Source organism: Cydia amplana, chromosome 21, assembly GCF_948474715.1.
Source record: "Cydia amplana chromosome 21, ilCydAmpl1.1, whole genome shotgun sequence".
Classification (NCBI taxonomy): domain Eukaryota; kingdom Metazoa; phylum Arthropoda; class Insecta; order Lepidoptera; family Tortricidae; genus Cydia; species Cydia amplana.
The window spans coordinates 1552587-1566524 of NC_086089.1; the positions used below are offsets into that span (position 1 = coordinate 1552587).

Sequence of the window (13938 nt, forward strand, 5' to 3'; positions counted from 1 at the left end):
GACTAGATCTTTGGAGTTCCTAGTCCTGGGGCTGACAGTTCAGAGTGACAATATGGCTTTTCCGGTAACAGTAATCTTTTGCAAACTACGCGTCCAGCCGGGCTAGCACATGATTGGCACGACCCGTCTTTTTCTAACTGTATTAATACCTAATTAAAGAGGGACGGGTAGTATATCTCGCGGCGAGATACTGTCGCGCCAATCATGTACCAGGCCTACAGCTCTGGTAGGATGTTTAGTTTAGACGCATGTCCTCTAGTCCTTAACGGCGAGTTTCTTGAACGTGGCGAGCTGCGTGGCGAGCTGGTGCAGAATGGTCTTGCCGCGCGGCGTGTCGGGCGGCAGCGCGCGGGACAGACGCACCACGCGCCCGCACTCCTGGACCAGGTATTCCAGCTCGTTTTCAATGTGGCTCCCGTCACCTGTTTACAAAATTCAAGTTCAATCCAGTTTTGTCTATCTGTGTAAGAATGTACCCAAATATTTAGGTACTTATTTGATTTTTTCACATCTTATTAGCACTGAGTCACTCGCTGATTTCCAAATTTCATGAGATCCTAAATAGTGGTATTAGTGGTACGTGAGATACATTGTAAAATCCGTCACTCATCGCGGTGCGGCGGTGTGTAGTCGTCTAGACTAGGAGCCTATCTTGACATAGCTTGGAACATTTAACCTGAGAGGAAGCGAGGAAAAATGCTGCCAGTATCTTTGGCACTACGCCCCAGGAGGGCCCTTTAGATATAGACTTTTTATTAGGTATAAGTTTCGGTTTTGTAGGTAAGTATTTTGAATTTTAGGTTACGTTTTATTGTAAGTTTGTTGTTTAAATAAATATGTACCTGGTGTATAAAAGCGCTGGTGGCCTAGCGGTAAGAGCCTGCGACTTGCAATCGAACCCCGGCTCGTACCAACGAGTTTTTAGAACTTGTGTACGAAATATCATTTGATATTTACCAGTCGCTTTTCGGTGAAGGAAAACATCGTGAGGAAACCGGACTAATCCCAATACGGGCCTAGTTTACCCTCTGGGTTAGAAGGTCAGATGGCAGTCGCTTTCGTAAAAACTAGTGCCCACGCGAATTCCTGGGATTAGTTTCCAAGCTGACCCCAGGCTCCCATGAGCCGTGGCAAAATGCCGGGACAACGCGAGGAAGATGAGTATTAACTAAGAACTAAGGTCTACCTTCGCCTAGTCGCGCGGTGGGCTGTAGACACTTGTTGGCGAGCCGAGCCAGCTGGGCGCGCTCCGAGCTCAGGGCCTCGTCCAGGTCAAACAGCTCCAGCGGTGGGGGCGGGGGCTCGCGGAATGTCGGAGGGAATACCTGTGAAAAAAAACTTTTATTTCACTCCATTAAGAGCCAACAGGAGCTAAGATGTAAATATTTTAGGTAAATATACCCGTCTCGCTAACGGAAGCGGCTCCTAAAACTAGTGCGATAAGGACAAGGCGAAAAATCCTGCGTAAAAATCTCAAAAATCGAGGTTTCGTACTCGACTGTTTCCTCCTCCAAAGCTTAACCAATCGTAACCAAATTTGGAAATCTAAATGATAATGACATTAACTGTGTCTGACCGTTTTGCTTTTTTGACTAATTGATATCAGTTTTGAATAGCACGGCTCTCATTTCGGCATAGTCAATTAGGCCATTTTGGCCATTTTTGAAGGGCTCTAGCGCCTTAAAAAATAAAAATATCAAAAAAAGCAAAACGGTCCGACACAGATATTGATAATATTAATCTGTGTTGAAAAAATCATTGCTCTAGCATCAAAACCCACGGAGGAAACAGTCGAGTACGTTTGTATGGAGAAATGACCACTCCTGTTGGCTCTTAAAATTACAATTAGTGCTCATTTAGACGGTGCGAGAACTCGCATGCGAGTTTCATTACATTGCGTCATTTGATCGGTCGGCTGAATTGACGTCACCACAATGGTCCGCAATGTAACTAAAATCGTATACGAGTTCGCGCGCCGTCTAAATGAGCCCTTAGGTACAAACAAAATAAAACAGAAATACAATTACAATACAAATTATTAATAGCTACTATTTACACTTTACACTAAAATAAAATAAATTAAAATAATTAAAAGAGGCCGAGGGAGAGGGAGAGAGGAGACGTGGAGGAAGAGGAGGGGGGAGGCAGCCTACGAAAGAGGATCACATGTGAGGATTCATCTTAAAATAAAACTTATTCTCCATACAAATTTTCATTCCCTATTTAACCCCTAAGGTCCACTTGCACCAATCCACTAATACGGAGTTAACCGGTTAAACCGTTAACCCAGTGTCAAATTGTACTGGTTACCATGGTAACTCCAGGTTTAACCGGTTAACCCCGGGCTAGTGGAATGGTGCAAGTGGCCCTAAGGGGTTGAATTTTTTAAATCACTTCTTATTTCTTGTACACGTCATAAATGTTACAATAGTCAGTAAATTTTAGTCGGTAAAATACTAGGCCTCTATACGACACTCTTCTAAATCATAGAAATAATCAATAAAACTAATATAGAGTTAATATATATTCTATAAATAGCTATCCTTGTATGACGTGAAGGTAGTCAAAGGTGTAGAAGAGGGATGGCAACAACCGGTTACATAATAGCTAGACTAGTGCATGTCTGGTTTTTGTCTTACCGCTAGTTGTAGTGGCGGGAAAGGTGTCTCGAACTGCGGCGCTATTAGCCGCAGCGGTTCGTGTTTGACTCCTAGCGCGTCATACAACCCTAGTACTTCGGGTACTGAAACACAGAGAAGCACCGGTTCAATACACTGCGATATGTTAGGGTTCAACCCACCATACACCTTATTATTACATCAACATGTATGACGGAATTGCTAAGGATCAAATTCTATCGGTAGTAGAGGTTAATAAGGATAGTGATCCATAAAAACTATGTAACATCTGTTAACTGCAACAACACAAATAAACGATATCTTATCTTATCTTGGTTAGCAGTTACCTACTTGAAAATATGCAAAACAGAATATTTATTCAGCTATGCTTCGCGAGGTAAATACCTGCTTACCGATATCTTAAACCGTTAAAACTGGATATCGGACAACACAGAAATCGCTACACAGAAAGTGTAGTTTTAAATTCTGGCTAAGGTCAAAGATCCCTATGGGACTGAAAATCGTGTCGACGTGCAGCAGATGAATAATCTGCAAGTTGCATACTCATACTCATACTCACGGCGAGCGAGGTTAAGCGAGAACAGGCGCCAGGAGAAGAGAGCGTGCGGGTGCAGCGGGGTGAGGCGGGGCGGCGGCGCCGTGGCCGGCTCGGGCAGCGGCACCGACGAGAGCCACATCGTGTCGCCTATTGTGCGGTACTCATTGACCTGCCATTGACAAACAGACATTTCAGTGGTACCTATGTTTTACCGCCATGTATGTTTTTACGAAGACCGCATGGCTGAAGTGGGACTGGGCGGGTCACGTCTGCCGCATGCATCCAGATAGGTGGGCTAGTATAGCCGCCAAGTGGACACCGCAAAAGAAGCGCGGACGTGGCAGGCCCAGACAAAGATGGCGGGACGACTTAGACACCTTCATCACTAACTGGTCGGAAAAAGCGGACAGTTTGTACCTACATCGTACAAGTCACGAGATTTGCGACACCTTTAGCAAAAGTCACCACGTAACTCCAGTGTCTCGCTAGAGAGAGACTCGCTACACCACACATGTGGCACTGAGAGATAGAGTACTATCGCGTGACTTGCGATTTTACAGTCAAGCCAGCATAGGGTAAAAGATGAACCTAAATGGGCGCGCACTGTGCGGTTTAAGATGAATTTCCTCCCGCGGACCATCCGGCTGTGGAATGCTGTGGCATCCGGCCGTAGAAGAACTAGTGAAATTGATAATCCGAATTAAACCTAAGGATACGAAGGACATCTATGGCCTGCCAGCTCATACCTTACGTGTTCTACCGGTTAGTGCCTTGCGGGCACTTTGCCACCAATTTAATAACTCCGCACACAACGGCACCTACCCTGAATCTCTTAAAAAAATAAAGGTCACACCGGTATACAAAGGGAAAGGCAGTAAAACGGAATTAAAAAATTATAGGCCTATTTCGCTGGTCCCTGTAGTCTCAAAGGTGTTCGAGTTGGGGGTTTGTGATCGCCTTATGCATTTCTTGAAAAAAAAGGAAAGACTCTGCGGACAGCAATATGCCTACCAGGCCGGTAGGTCGACGGCGGGTGCGGCTCGCCATTTGCTTCGTACCGTTTTAAATCACTTAGAACACGGGAGGCGGGTCGCTGCCGTATTCTTCGACTTATCGCGCGCTTTTTTTTTTTTTTTTTTTTAAATATACTTTATTCATGTAGGCCTAGCAACAAGCACTTATGAATCGTAACATACTTATAAATTATCTTAAGCTAATTATCAGAGCAATTTATTGATGTTATTATTCCATAAGAATATTGGATTATTATACAAATCAAATTAAACACAAATTAAATTAAATTAAGAATTTCACAAAAGGATCGTCAAACATGAAAAAAAACTGTATAAAAAACACTAGAATGTTTCTAGAATAAAATCTAAATGTCAAATAAATAAATAAAAAACACAAAAGAAGTATGTCCATCGGAATATCAATTTCCTCATCATTAATCAATCATACCTAAAAAAATAATCATTTCGAATAACAATTAATCCCACGTTGTTAAATCATTCATGTAGTCTTGTGTGGTATAATACGCTTTAGAAATAAGTTTACGCTTCACATAATTCTTAAATTTATAAATAGATAATTCAGTAATATGGTTTGGAAGTTTTGACCTGGTAGACCATGAACTTATCGCAAACAAACTTGAGCATTATGGCGTCCGCGGTATACCACTTGCAATCATTACTTCCTTCTTAGCGAATCGGTATCAGGCTGTGGAGGTGAACAGTGAGAGGTCAGTAGCTGAGCCGATAGGTGATAGGTCAGTTCCCCAGGGGTCTAATGTAGGCAATAACCTGTTTGTTCTACTCATGAACGATCTCCCCTATGACTCACCTGTGGTTGATTTTGTCATGTATGCCGACGATATTTGCGCTATAGTAAACGCGGAAAATAGGGCACAACTATGTGAGAACGTCCAATCTGTCACCTGTAGACTTTTAGAGTGGTTTCGGGCAAACGGGATGATCCTAAATCTGGATAAGACAAAGCTGTTAGAGTTTGATCTTAGACAACCTGTAGCTACTTCTACCGATAATATAGGTAAACAGCCTATGCAGGTAAATGTAGAAAATGTGCCCCTGCCGACAACTAATGACGCATGTTTTGTTGGTTTCATCTTTGACCGCGGCCTTCAATGGCAAAGTCAAATCGATAAAGTGTGCGCCAAATTAAGTTCTGCACACTTTGTAATTTCTCGTCTTGTACCCAACCTGTCATGCCCAAACATTGTAAAGGCTTACTACGCGTATGTCCATTCTGTCCTGTCATACGGACTAGAGCTGTGGGGCCTGGCTGCGGACAGGGACCGGCCATTTGTTATCCAGAAAAAGATAATTAGGACAATGGCGAGAGTTGCCCCAGATACACCTGCCCGCCAACTTTTTATTAATTTCCGCATTCTAACACTCCCCTCCTTGTATATACTCGAGGTGGCAAAGTACGTCCGAGCGAACTTGACTTTGTTCCCCAAAAAACAGTGGAACAGTAAAAGATTCCAAGACAGCCGTCAGCATGACTTGGTACAGCCCACTCATCGCCTTAGGAAGACTGGCAATTGTATACATGTGGTTGGAAGTAAGATTTACAATAATATTCCATGTGACATTAAAAACACGAACACCATTTCGGGTTTTAACTCGCGCTTAAAATGTTTATTGATTCGGAAGGCCTATTACTCCGTAAATGAGTTTATTAATGAGAACAATGAGACAAAAATATGAACATTCCATCACAATGCAAATTAAATTTTTTATTTATTTCTAATTTCTATGCCTTATAATATTGTCCTTAGCTCACTAAGTGAATTGTAAATAATAAATGACAATGTATGACTATTACTGAATAAATGATATGATATGATATGATATGAATGAGTTCCCTGGTGGTTCCCTGCAAGGTTTCCTCGAGGGGCTACAGTCTACAGTATAGGGTTCTTCAAAATAAAAGTGTAGGCAAAGTTCTTCAAAGGGTCGGCTACGCGCATGCAATATACCCGTTGCCAATGATAAGTGTGACTCACGTCGGGATCCTCGACATCCACTGGGTTGAGGTGCAGGTCGGTGATCCCGCCGAGGTGATCGAAGATCTTCTCCCGGATGAGGTCATTGCACTCGCTCTCCAGGTACTGGTCGGCGAAGAAGTGGCCCGACCCGATTACAAATAATTTTCCTGCAGATACAATAGGTATAGTTGCCGTTATCCCAATGATATCTTTTTATATGCCATTACAAATTTTACCAAAGTGAAAAGAAAATTTAGTAAAATACAGAGGTTTAATCCGCACCTCCACTCTTCTCAGAAGTGTATAGCGCTGCGATGGGCCAAGCTCTTTACCGGGTAGCACGTCGCTGCTGGAAAAGATGGCCGCCGCCGGCCGCTTCATGGTCAACGTGGCGCCGTACGGGTACACGAAGTTTGATGTCGCCGACTCTTCATTAATTCAAATAAATCATACAGGCCGAGCCTTAATAATCACCCCCACTCTTCTCAGAAGTGTAGAGCGCTGCGATGGGCCTCTTCACCGGGTAGCACACGTCGCTGCTGGACAAGATGGCCGCCGCCGGCCGCTTCACCGTCAGCGTGGCACCATACGGGTACACGAAGTTGGGTGTCGCCGGCTCTTCACTGCAAACAATTGTAAAGTCCAGGTCACTGCCCAAAAAAAGTCAACTTCTCATCTCAGAAGAATTTCAGAAAGCCGAAAATATCCATTGAATTTATTTTAAGTGACACTTTCCATAATGTTTTACTATTCTTTACCTCCGAAACCTTCTTATGTTGTTTGATAATATGATAAAGGTTAAAATAAAACTTATATGTACATATACATATAAAGTGCGAAGATCACTTGAGAAATGCTCAACCTGTTCCTGAGATTTGTAAACTACAGCATCCGTACTAGGGGGCCATATTTTACAAGAACTGTTTAACCTAGACTAGACGTGCCTTATTAACAACGCTTGTCAACTTGGCTACACTCGCACCACCAGATCTCCTGTTACGCACACTTGTAATGAACTGCGAGGTCAAGGTCGCGTACAGATGTTTGGTGAACAGCTAGGTACCAAGGCTACAGAGCTTACAGAAAGTCGTCTGATTCGCTCGCGTAGTTGGGCATCTTCATAATCTGCTTGGCGACGGCGCGATTTAGGATACCGCTTGAGATGTGACATTCCTTCGGGTGGTAGAACTTGTGGTATTTCGCTCGGACCACGCAATCTGCAAATAATAAAATATACAAAAAATCTTACTTATTCACGGTATTCATACTTTTATTAAATTTTATTTTTTAACTTGCAAGTTATTTTCAATCGGGTAGTTATTAATCAAGGTCTGAATAATTATTACTGTTCATAAAGATCTATTAATCTAAATTACTAAAGTAATGAAACACAGCGAGTGTCATCGTTGACGCATTGGACTGTCTATACTTACATTTATAAACCTTATTTCAATAATATAAGGTCTACCATTAGTCATTTAGGTAAATAGTGTTTTTATTATTAGGTAGGTACCTACTACACTACCATACGAAGAAAACTGTCGAAATAGCGTACCTATTGCCACGCGCATCAGTTGTCGTCTTTGGCGGTCAAAGAGTTAATAGTAGAAACTCATGATGTTTTTTCCAGGCATCTAAGCCCCATAGATACCTTATAAACAGAGGTCGGCGGGGTGAGCTATTTACCTTATAATTTGACAAGTCTTACGTCACTTTTATAAGGAAAATAGCTCACCCCCGCCGACCTCTGCTTATAAACTATCATACTAGACCAACAAACCAACCATTATTCACAACGATCCCGTACTCCTCCAAAAAAAAGTTGATATTCGTGTTCATACGCTCCTCGCCGCCGTCGGTCATCGCCACAAGCACCGAGTTTCCCCGCTCCACGACACTCTTCAGGCACGCCAGCTCGTCATCTGTGAACACGTTCTGCGGCCCTGGTACCACTAGGATTTTCACGTCTTGCAAAATGTTGGGGGAGAGCTCTTCGCGGTTTCTGAAATGCCGGTAGGTATGTTAAACCTGTACACAGTTAGATATATAAGAAGTTCTTTTACGACCCTGGTACTATCTACATAGCTGGTTTTATCGTCTGGCAGAATGTTGGAGAAAAAACCTCTTTGTCTTTTCTGAAATGCTAGTACGTTTGCATACGTCACGTGGTAGCCGAGTTTTCTAGAGGTTAGGTGACGTCCCACGGGTAAAGGTACCTTATGGCAGTTATGCGACGTAAGCGCCAGCGGCCATAAGGTACCTTTTACCATGGAACGTCATAGTTTCGAACTATACTTCGTATTTTTTAGCATTAGAAATAAGGTAAACAATCTTGATGTGTCTTTTAATTGAAAAACACATTTTAAAAATAAGTTACGGTAAATACGTAACAATTATGAATCTAATACGATCTTTTATAGTCTTCTGCTTTCAATTTCATAAGTAATAGTAATTGATTTTTAAAATGTGTTTTTCAAATAAAAGACATGTCAAAATCGCTTACCTTCTTTCAAGTTCTTTCTAATGCTAAAAAAAACCGGCCAAGTGCGACGCGGACTCGCGCACAGAGGGTTCCGCACCATCAACAAAAAATAGAGCAAAAAAAATCGTGTTTGTTGTATGGGAGCCCCCCTTAAATATTTATTTTATTTTATTTTTAGTATTTGTTGTTATACCGGCAACAGAGATACATCATTTGTGAAAATTTCAACTGTCTAGCTATCGCGGTTCATGAGATACAGCCTGGTGACAGACGGACGGACGGACGGACAGCGAAGTCTTAGTAATAGGGTCCCGTTTTTTACCCTTTGGGTACGGAACCCTAAAAAACGAACTATAACGAAACACTGCGTTTGTAAAAATTAAAAAATACGCCTTTTAATTTCTATACCTACCTACTCTAAATTAAATACTTGCTGCTACTTCCCGCGCGAGTACTATCACAAAGTGATTTTCTTTGAGTGTAACAGTAGGATAGTTTAAAATAAATAATTGGCCAAGAGCATGTCGGGCCATGCTCAGTGCAGGGTTCCGTAGTTACTTAACGATGTTCTGTCAGAATAGGCTAAACGGGGGCTATTAGTAAGTATCATGTACATTACAAGCGAAAGGGAGTAAGTAGGTACTTTCGCAGCGCTATGTACGAATTTTTACTAAGAAGAGAAGACATTTTGTAATTAATAGGTAACTCAAAAACGGCTAAAGTGATCATGTTCGCTATAGTTATCATTTTTAGGGTTCCGTAGCCAAATGGCAAAAAACGGAACCCTTATAGATTCGTCATGTCTGTCTGTCTGTCTGTCTGTCTGTCCGTCTGTCCGTCTGTCCGTCTGTCCGTCTGTCTGTCCGTCCGTATGTCACAGCCACTTTTCTCCGAAACTATAAGAACTATACTGTTGAAACTTGGTAAGTAGATGTATTCTGTGAACCGCATTAAGATTTTCACACAAAAATAGAAAAAAAACAATAAATTTTTGGGGTTCCCCATACTTCGAACTGAAACTCAAAAATTTTTTTTTCATCAAACCCATACGTGTGGGGTATCTATGGATAGGTCTTCAAAAATGATATTGAGGTTTCTAATATCATTTTTTTCTAAACTGAATAGTTTGCGCGAGAGACACTTCCAAAGTGGTAAAATGTGTGTCCCCCCCCCTGTAACTTCTAAAATAAGAGAATGATAAAACTAAAAAAAATATATGATGTACATTACCATGTAAACTTCCACCGAAAATTGGTTTGAACGAGATCTAGCAAGTAGTTTTTTTTTAATACGTCATAAATCGCCTAAATACGGAACCCTTCATGGGCGAGTCCGACTCGCACTTGGCCGCTTTTTAATGTCTTTCATAAGCTCTGTTTCTACGATTTTTGAAGTGAAAACTTCTTTAGCGGCGCTGGGCACTTTTTGAGGTGGGGAATAAATGATAAACTCGAGACAGCGTAAGGCGATCACGTGACCGTAAGCCACTCATAATAGTCATAATTTAAATGGCATTTAAATCAATAAAGAAAAACTCAATGTTATTTGACATTTAATTATATTTAATTCGATCTCGGAAACGGCTCTAACGATTTCGATAAATTTGCTATACTTACGGGGTTTTCGGGGGCGAAAAATCGATGTTGCTAGGTCTTATCTCTGGGAAAACGCGCATTATCGAGTTTTTATAATGTTTCCCGAGCAAAGCTCGATCTACCAGATATTACGTACCTATCTATACCTACGTATTTGTAGGTACAAATACTAGACACATGTTGTCTCACAGGATATCTCTGCACGATTGCTGTGTGTCTAGTACTTTTGGTCTAGGATCTAAAACAAGTCTAGACTTTACCGCGATCTATCTCCTAGCCTGTCTGCGCTTCTAGTCGTTTCGCTGCCGTATGGCCTAGGTCGTTACCGGCCCGCGAGTAACCTAGGCGACGCGCGAACACCAGACTACACAAACAGGTTTCAGTGACCGCGCTTGAGATTCCTGACGTGCTAGTACTTTTAGTCTAAGATCCAGAAAATCTAGACTTTCAGCTCTGTTTTAATAGCCTGTGAAAATTGTCTATTTATTTCGTTTTATAATGCCTAGACTATTTTGCTAGCATTTAACGACTGGTATAAGTACGTTAATACTGGGTCGGCATTGGTGCTATATGCCAGGATTATAGGTAGGTACTAAGTTTTTTCCCATTTTTGTTCAAAACACGTAGGTACAGAGAAATTGTTATTTGTTTTACAAGGGGACAAAGTTGTTGTTTAACCTCTCGTGATTATATTGATACCCGAGCGAGCGAAAGATTCCAAAATTGAACCACGAAAGTAGCGAGTGGTTCGTAAAATGGAATCTTAAGCTTTGCGAGAGTTTCAAGGAACGAGGGTTAAAAAAAAATCCACCGAGTGAAATACAACATTTTTCACCACCCCAACACTACAAGGAAAATACTAACTGTAAAATATCAACCAAAACCAAAGCAAAAAGGTTCAAAATGAATGTTATTACATATGTATCATTCAAATCACCATTTAAAAGTCAATTCTACCAGCAAACATAAGAAAAGAACTAAAAATTTGCATTTGATTACTTTATTGCCTCACATGTGAATAAAATGCAACTTTCTTTTCAGTTTTTGGACACTCAAGAGAGCCTTTGCCAGCTGGGGTAGTGAAAAAATATTAATAAATAAATAAATTAATATTATACATTATTACACAAATTGACTAAGCCCCACGGTAAGCTCAAGAAAGCTTGTGTTGTGGGTACTCAGACAACGATATATACCTATATAATATACAAATACTTAAATACATAGAACACAACCATGACTCGGGAACAAATATCTGTGCACATCACACAAATAAATGCCCTTACTGTGATTCAAACCCAGGACCGCGGCTTCACAGGCAGGGTCACTAGTGTCACTACCCACTAGGCCAGACCGGTCGTCAATTAATAATTGTATCGTAATTTTGTCGTCTTTTTTTAGATTCTAACCATAAATCAATAATATTTTACTTTTATAATACTAGATAAAATATTAGTGTAGTGTGTATGTAGGTAATTTAAATCTTTAACCGCCACCGAAGGCTGTGGACGCCATCGGAAAGTCTTGCAAAGGACGCCAACGACCACCACAGCCGTCAGTTTCGCTAATGCAATAGAACATCAATTTCCCTTAAATTATCTTTTCAAGTTTCATAAAGCGCCTGTAGTTTTGGTAAGAGCAATGGCGAAGAAACCAACATTTCGTCGTAATATTTGTAAGGAACTAAACTAGCGGGATTACGTTCGCAGTGACTTATACTTAGTGTACGTACACCCCGATGGCACCCTGTTCTTTATATTCATGGGTTGTATACCTTCATATTCTTGGGTCGAAAACTAGGTTGAAAGATGAGAATGACTTGCAAGAATTGCAAGTTACAACCTTCAAATGATCGTTGATTCATCTCGTTGGAGGCCTAAACCGTGTTGTGTTTAACAGATCTTTTCTTATTTATTGTTAGGAAATAATATAACCATAAGCAGAAAGAATAATAAGTCAACATCCAGCGGATCGTATTAGGTGTCATTACCAGAGATCGGACAGATGGGCGTCATTGCTCGCAGTAATGTGGACAAGACTCCGAAATTGATTAAATAATTAATCATTTAATTATTTTAATTAATTTTTTACTTGAGATTTAATTTTGTTCCCTCGTCAATAAATAGCACTTAAATATATTATTGATATAAAAAAAATGAGTACCTACAGAAAATTTGGAAAACATACTAATTAATTTCTTTAATAAATTTACATTATAAGAAATCTTTGTGTTTTTTATTGATTAGGAATCAAAATTAAACCTCAGGTAAGAAATTAATTAAATGATTAATTATTTAATCAATTTTGGAGTCATGTCCACATTATTGCGAGCAATGTCGCAAATTTGTCCGATCTCTGGTCATTACTCATTATTAGTAGGTAGGTATAGAGGTCCTCCGAGCTGCTTTGGTTATCGTCTGTTTGGGCAAACGCTCAAGAATGTACTGGGTAGTTTGGTCTTTCCCTATTCATGGTTGATAATGATAATATTGATAATTAAGAATTGGAAAGTGCTATAGGTACCTACTCATGTAAAATAATGTGACTTACATCATGACTTTCCATGTCGACTTGAGTTTCCTGTGCAGCAGTTTATAGTTCTCATTTATCTTGAATATCTCGTTCTTGGAAACGTCGAACAAAATAGTATTGACTGTAGTTTTCATTATAATATTCTTCACAACAGTGTTCCGCCACAAGAATCGACATTTGTTGTTGTTGACATACTTTGTCGCTTGGCAACCGCTCGCTGTCAGTTATGGCGCTTGCACTTGGCGCATATTAATTGTTAAGGCGTGGGCTACATGCAAGCTCATTTTATTTTGCTGACTTGCGTGAGTATTGTTTGCACGATACGCGTAACCTGAGCATATGCCTCAGTATGCATGCATGCATGTGCAATATCAACCAAGAGCATAGATGTTTGATAGATGCACTGTAGTGTAAAATACACTGTAGACAGACACAAATTTTACATTTGAAATAGATGGCGCTCATACGTTTTGCAGCAATTAAATTTTCAAAGTTTTGCGCTTTACAACCCTACTTTATAAAATAAAACAAAAAACTTCATTTTGTGAAATAATATATTTTTATTTACAACTCGAATAATAATAACTTTCGAATTAAATTTAATATTTCTAGTATAAGCCTGGGTCTGATTAATTCTAAAATTAAACTATGTTATTTACAAATGACCAATTTTCCTAGTTTAAAATATTGCTAACTTCTGTATCTACTGCTTACTGAAATAAAGAAACTAGGCAGTTCAAAATATTGCTAGAAAAATAGTAAACGGCATTTTGTGTTCGATTGTAGAAGTAGGTAGATAAATGTTTCTCAAAAAGTGCAATACAACAGATTCTCTGCTTAAAATCAGTAAAAATGGCATAAAATTAGACCTTGGACTTCGTTGTTTGTAAGTTGTAAGTGTAAGGCCTGAGTGGACGCTCGAGTTGGGCGTGCAGCGGGGCGGGGCGCGCGGCGTGCATGTTAAACAAATGCAAGCGTATAGGAGCGGCCTTAGTGCACGCTGCTCAAATCACTTGTGAGCTCGACGCCACGCTGCACGCTCCGCCGAACGCTCCGCTTCGAGCGTGCACTCAGGCCTTACACTAATAATTGATGCAAATATTTATTCACAGCGAAAGATGCACCATTCCCATTTACCAGGA

The 13938-nt window shown here is 40.5% G+C and overlaps 1 protein-coding gene and 1 long non-coding RNA gene across 3 annotated transcripts in view; both read right to left on the reverse strand.

Moving 5' to 3' along the window:
• Nucleotides 1-13938, reverse strand: part of LOC134658047 (uncharacterized) — a 99433-nt gene that overhangs the window by 47402 nt on the left and 38093 nt on the right. The window lies entirely within an intron of this gene.
• LOC134658030 (intraflagellar transport protein 52 homolog) lies at nucleotides 252-13010 on the reverse strand. Of its 2 annotated transcripts, none has more exons than XM_063513635.1 (9): nucleotides 12815-13010; nucleotides 7972-8189; nucleotides 7269-7404; nucleotides 6662-6810; nucleotides 6206-6354; nucleotides 3199-3346; nucleotides 2640-2743; nucleotides 1187-1325; nucleotides 252-422 (listed from the first exon to the last, which is right to left on the reverse strand). In XM_063513635.1, exons 1-9 carry the CDS (start codon nucleotides 12928-12930, stop codon nucleotides 256-258), a joined length of 1326 nt encoding a protein of 441 aa, XP_063369705.1. In that variant the 5' UTR covers nucleotides 12931-13010; the 3' UTR covers nucleotides 252-255. The 2 variants fall into 2 exon arrangements, with proteins under 2 accessions (XP_063369705.1, XP_063369706.1); XM_063513636.1 differs by lacking the exon at nucleotides 12815-13010 and adding an exon at nucleotides 10454-10607.

What these genes read in the sequence shown, in the direction of transcription:
- LOC134658030 (XM_063513635.1), bottom strand. Translation starts at nt 12,930, where the DNA reads ATGAAAACTACAGTCAATACTATTTTGTTCGACGTTTCCAAGAACGAG. An exon ending in CGGGATCGTTGTGAATAATG is followed by an intron (nt 7,405 to 7,971) that starts GTTGGTTTGTTG and finishes TATTATTTGCAG; the next exon opens with ATTGCGTGGTCCGAGCGAAA. An exon ending in CTCGCTTAACCTCGCTCGCC is followed by an intron (nt 2,744 to 3,198) that starts GTGAGTATGAGT and finishes TCTGTGTTTCAG; the next exon opens with TACCCGAAGTACTAGGGTTG.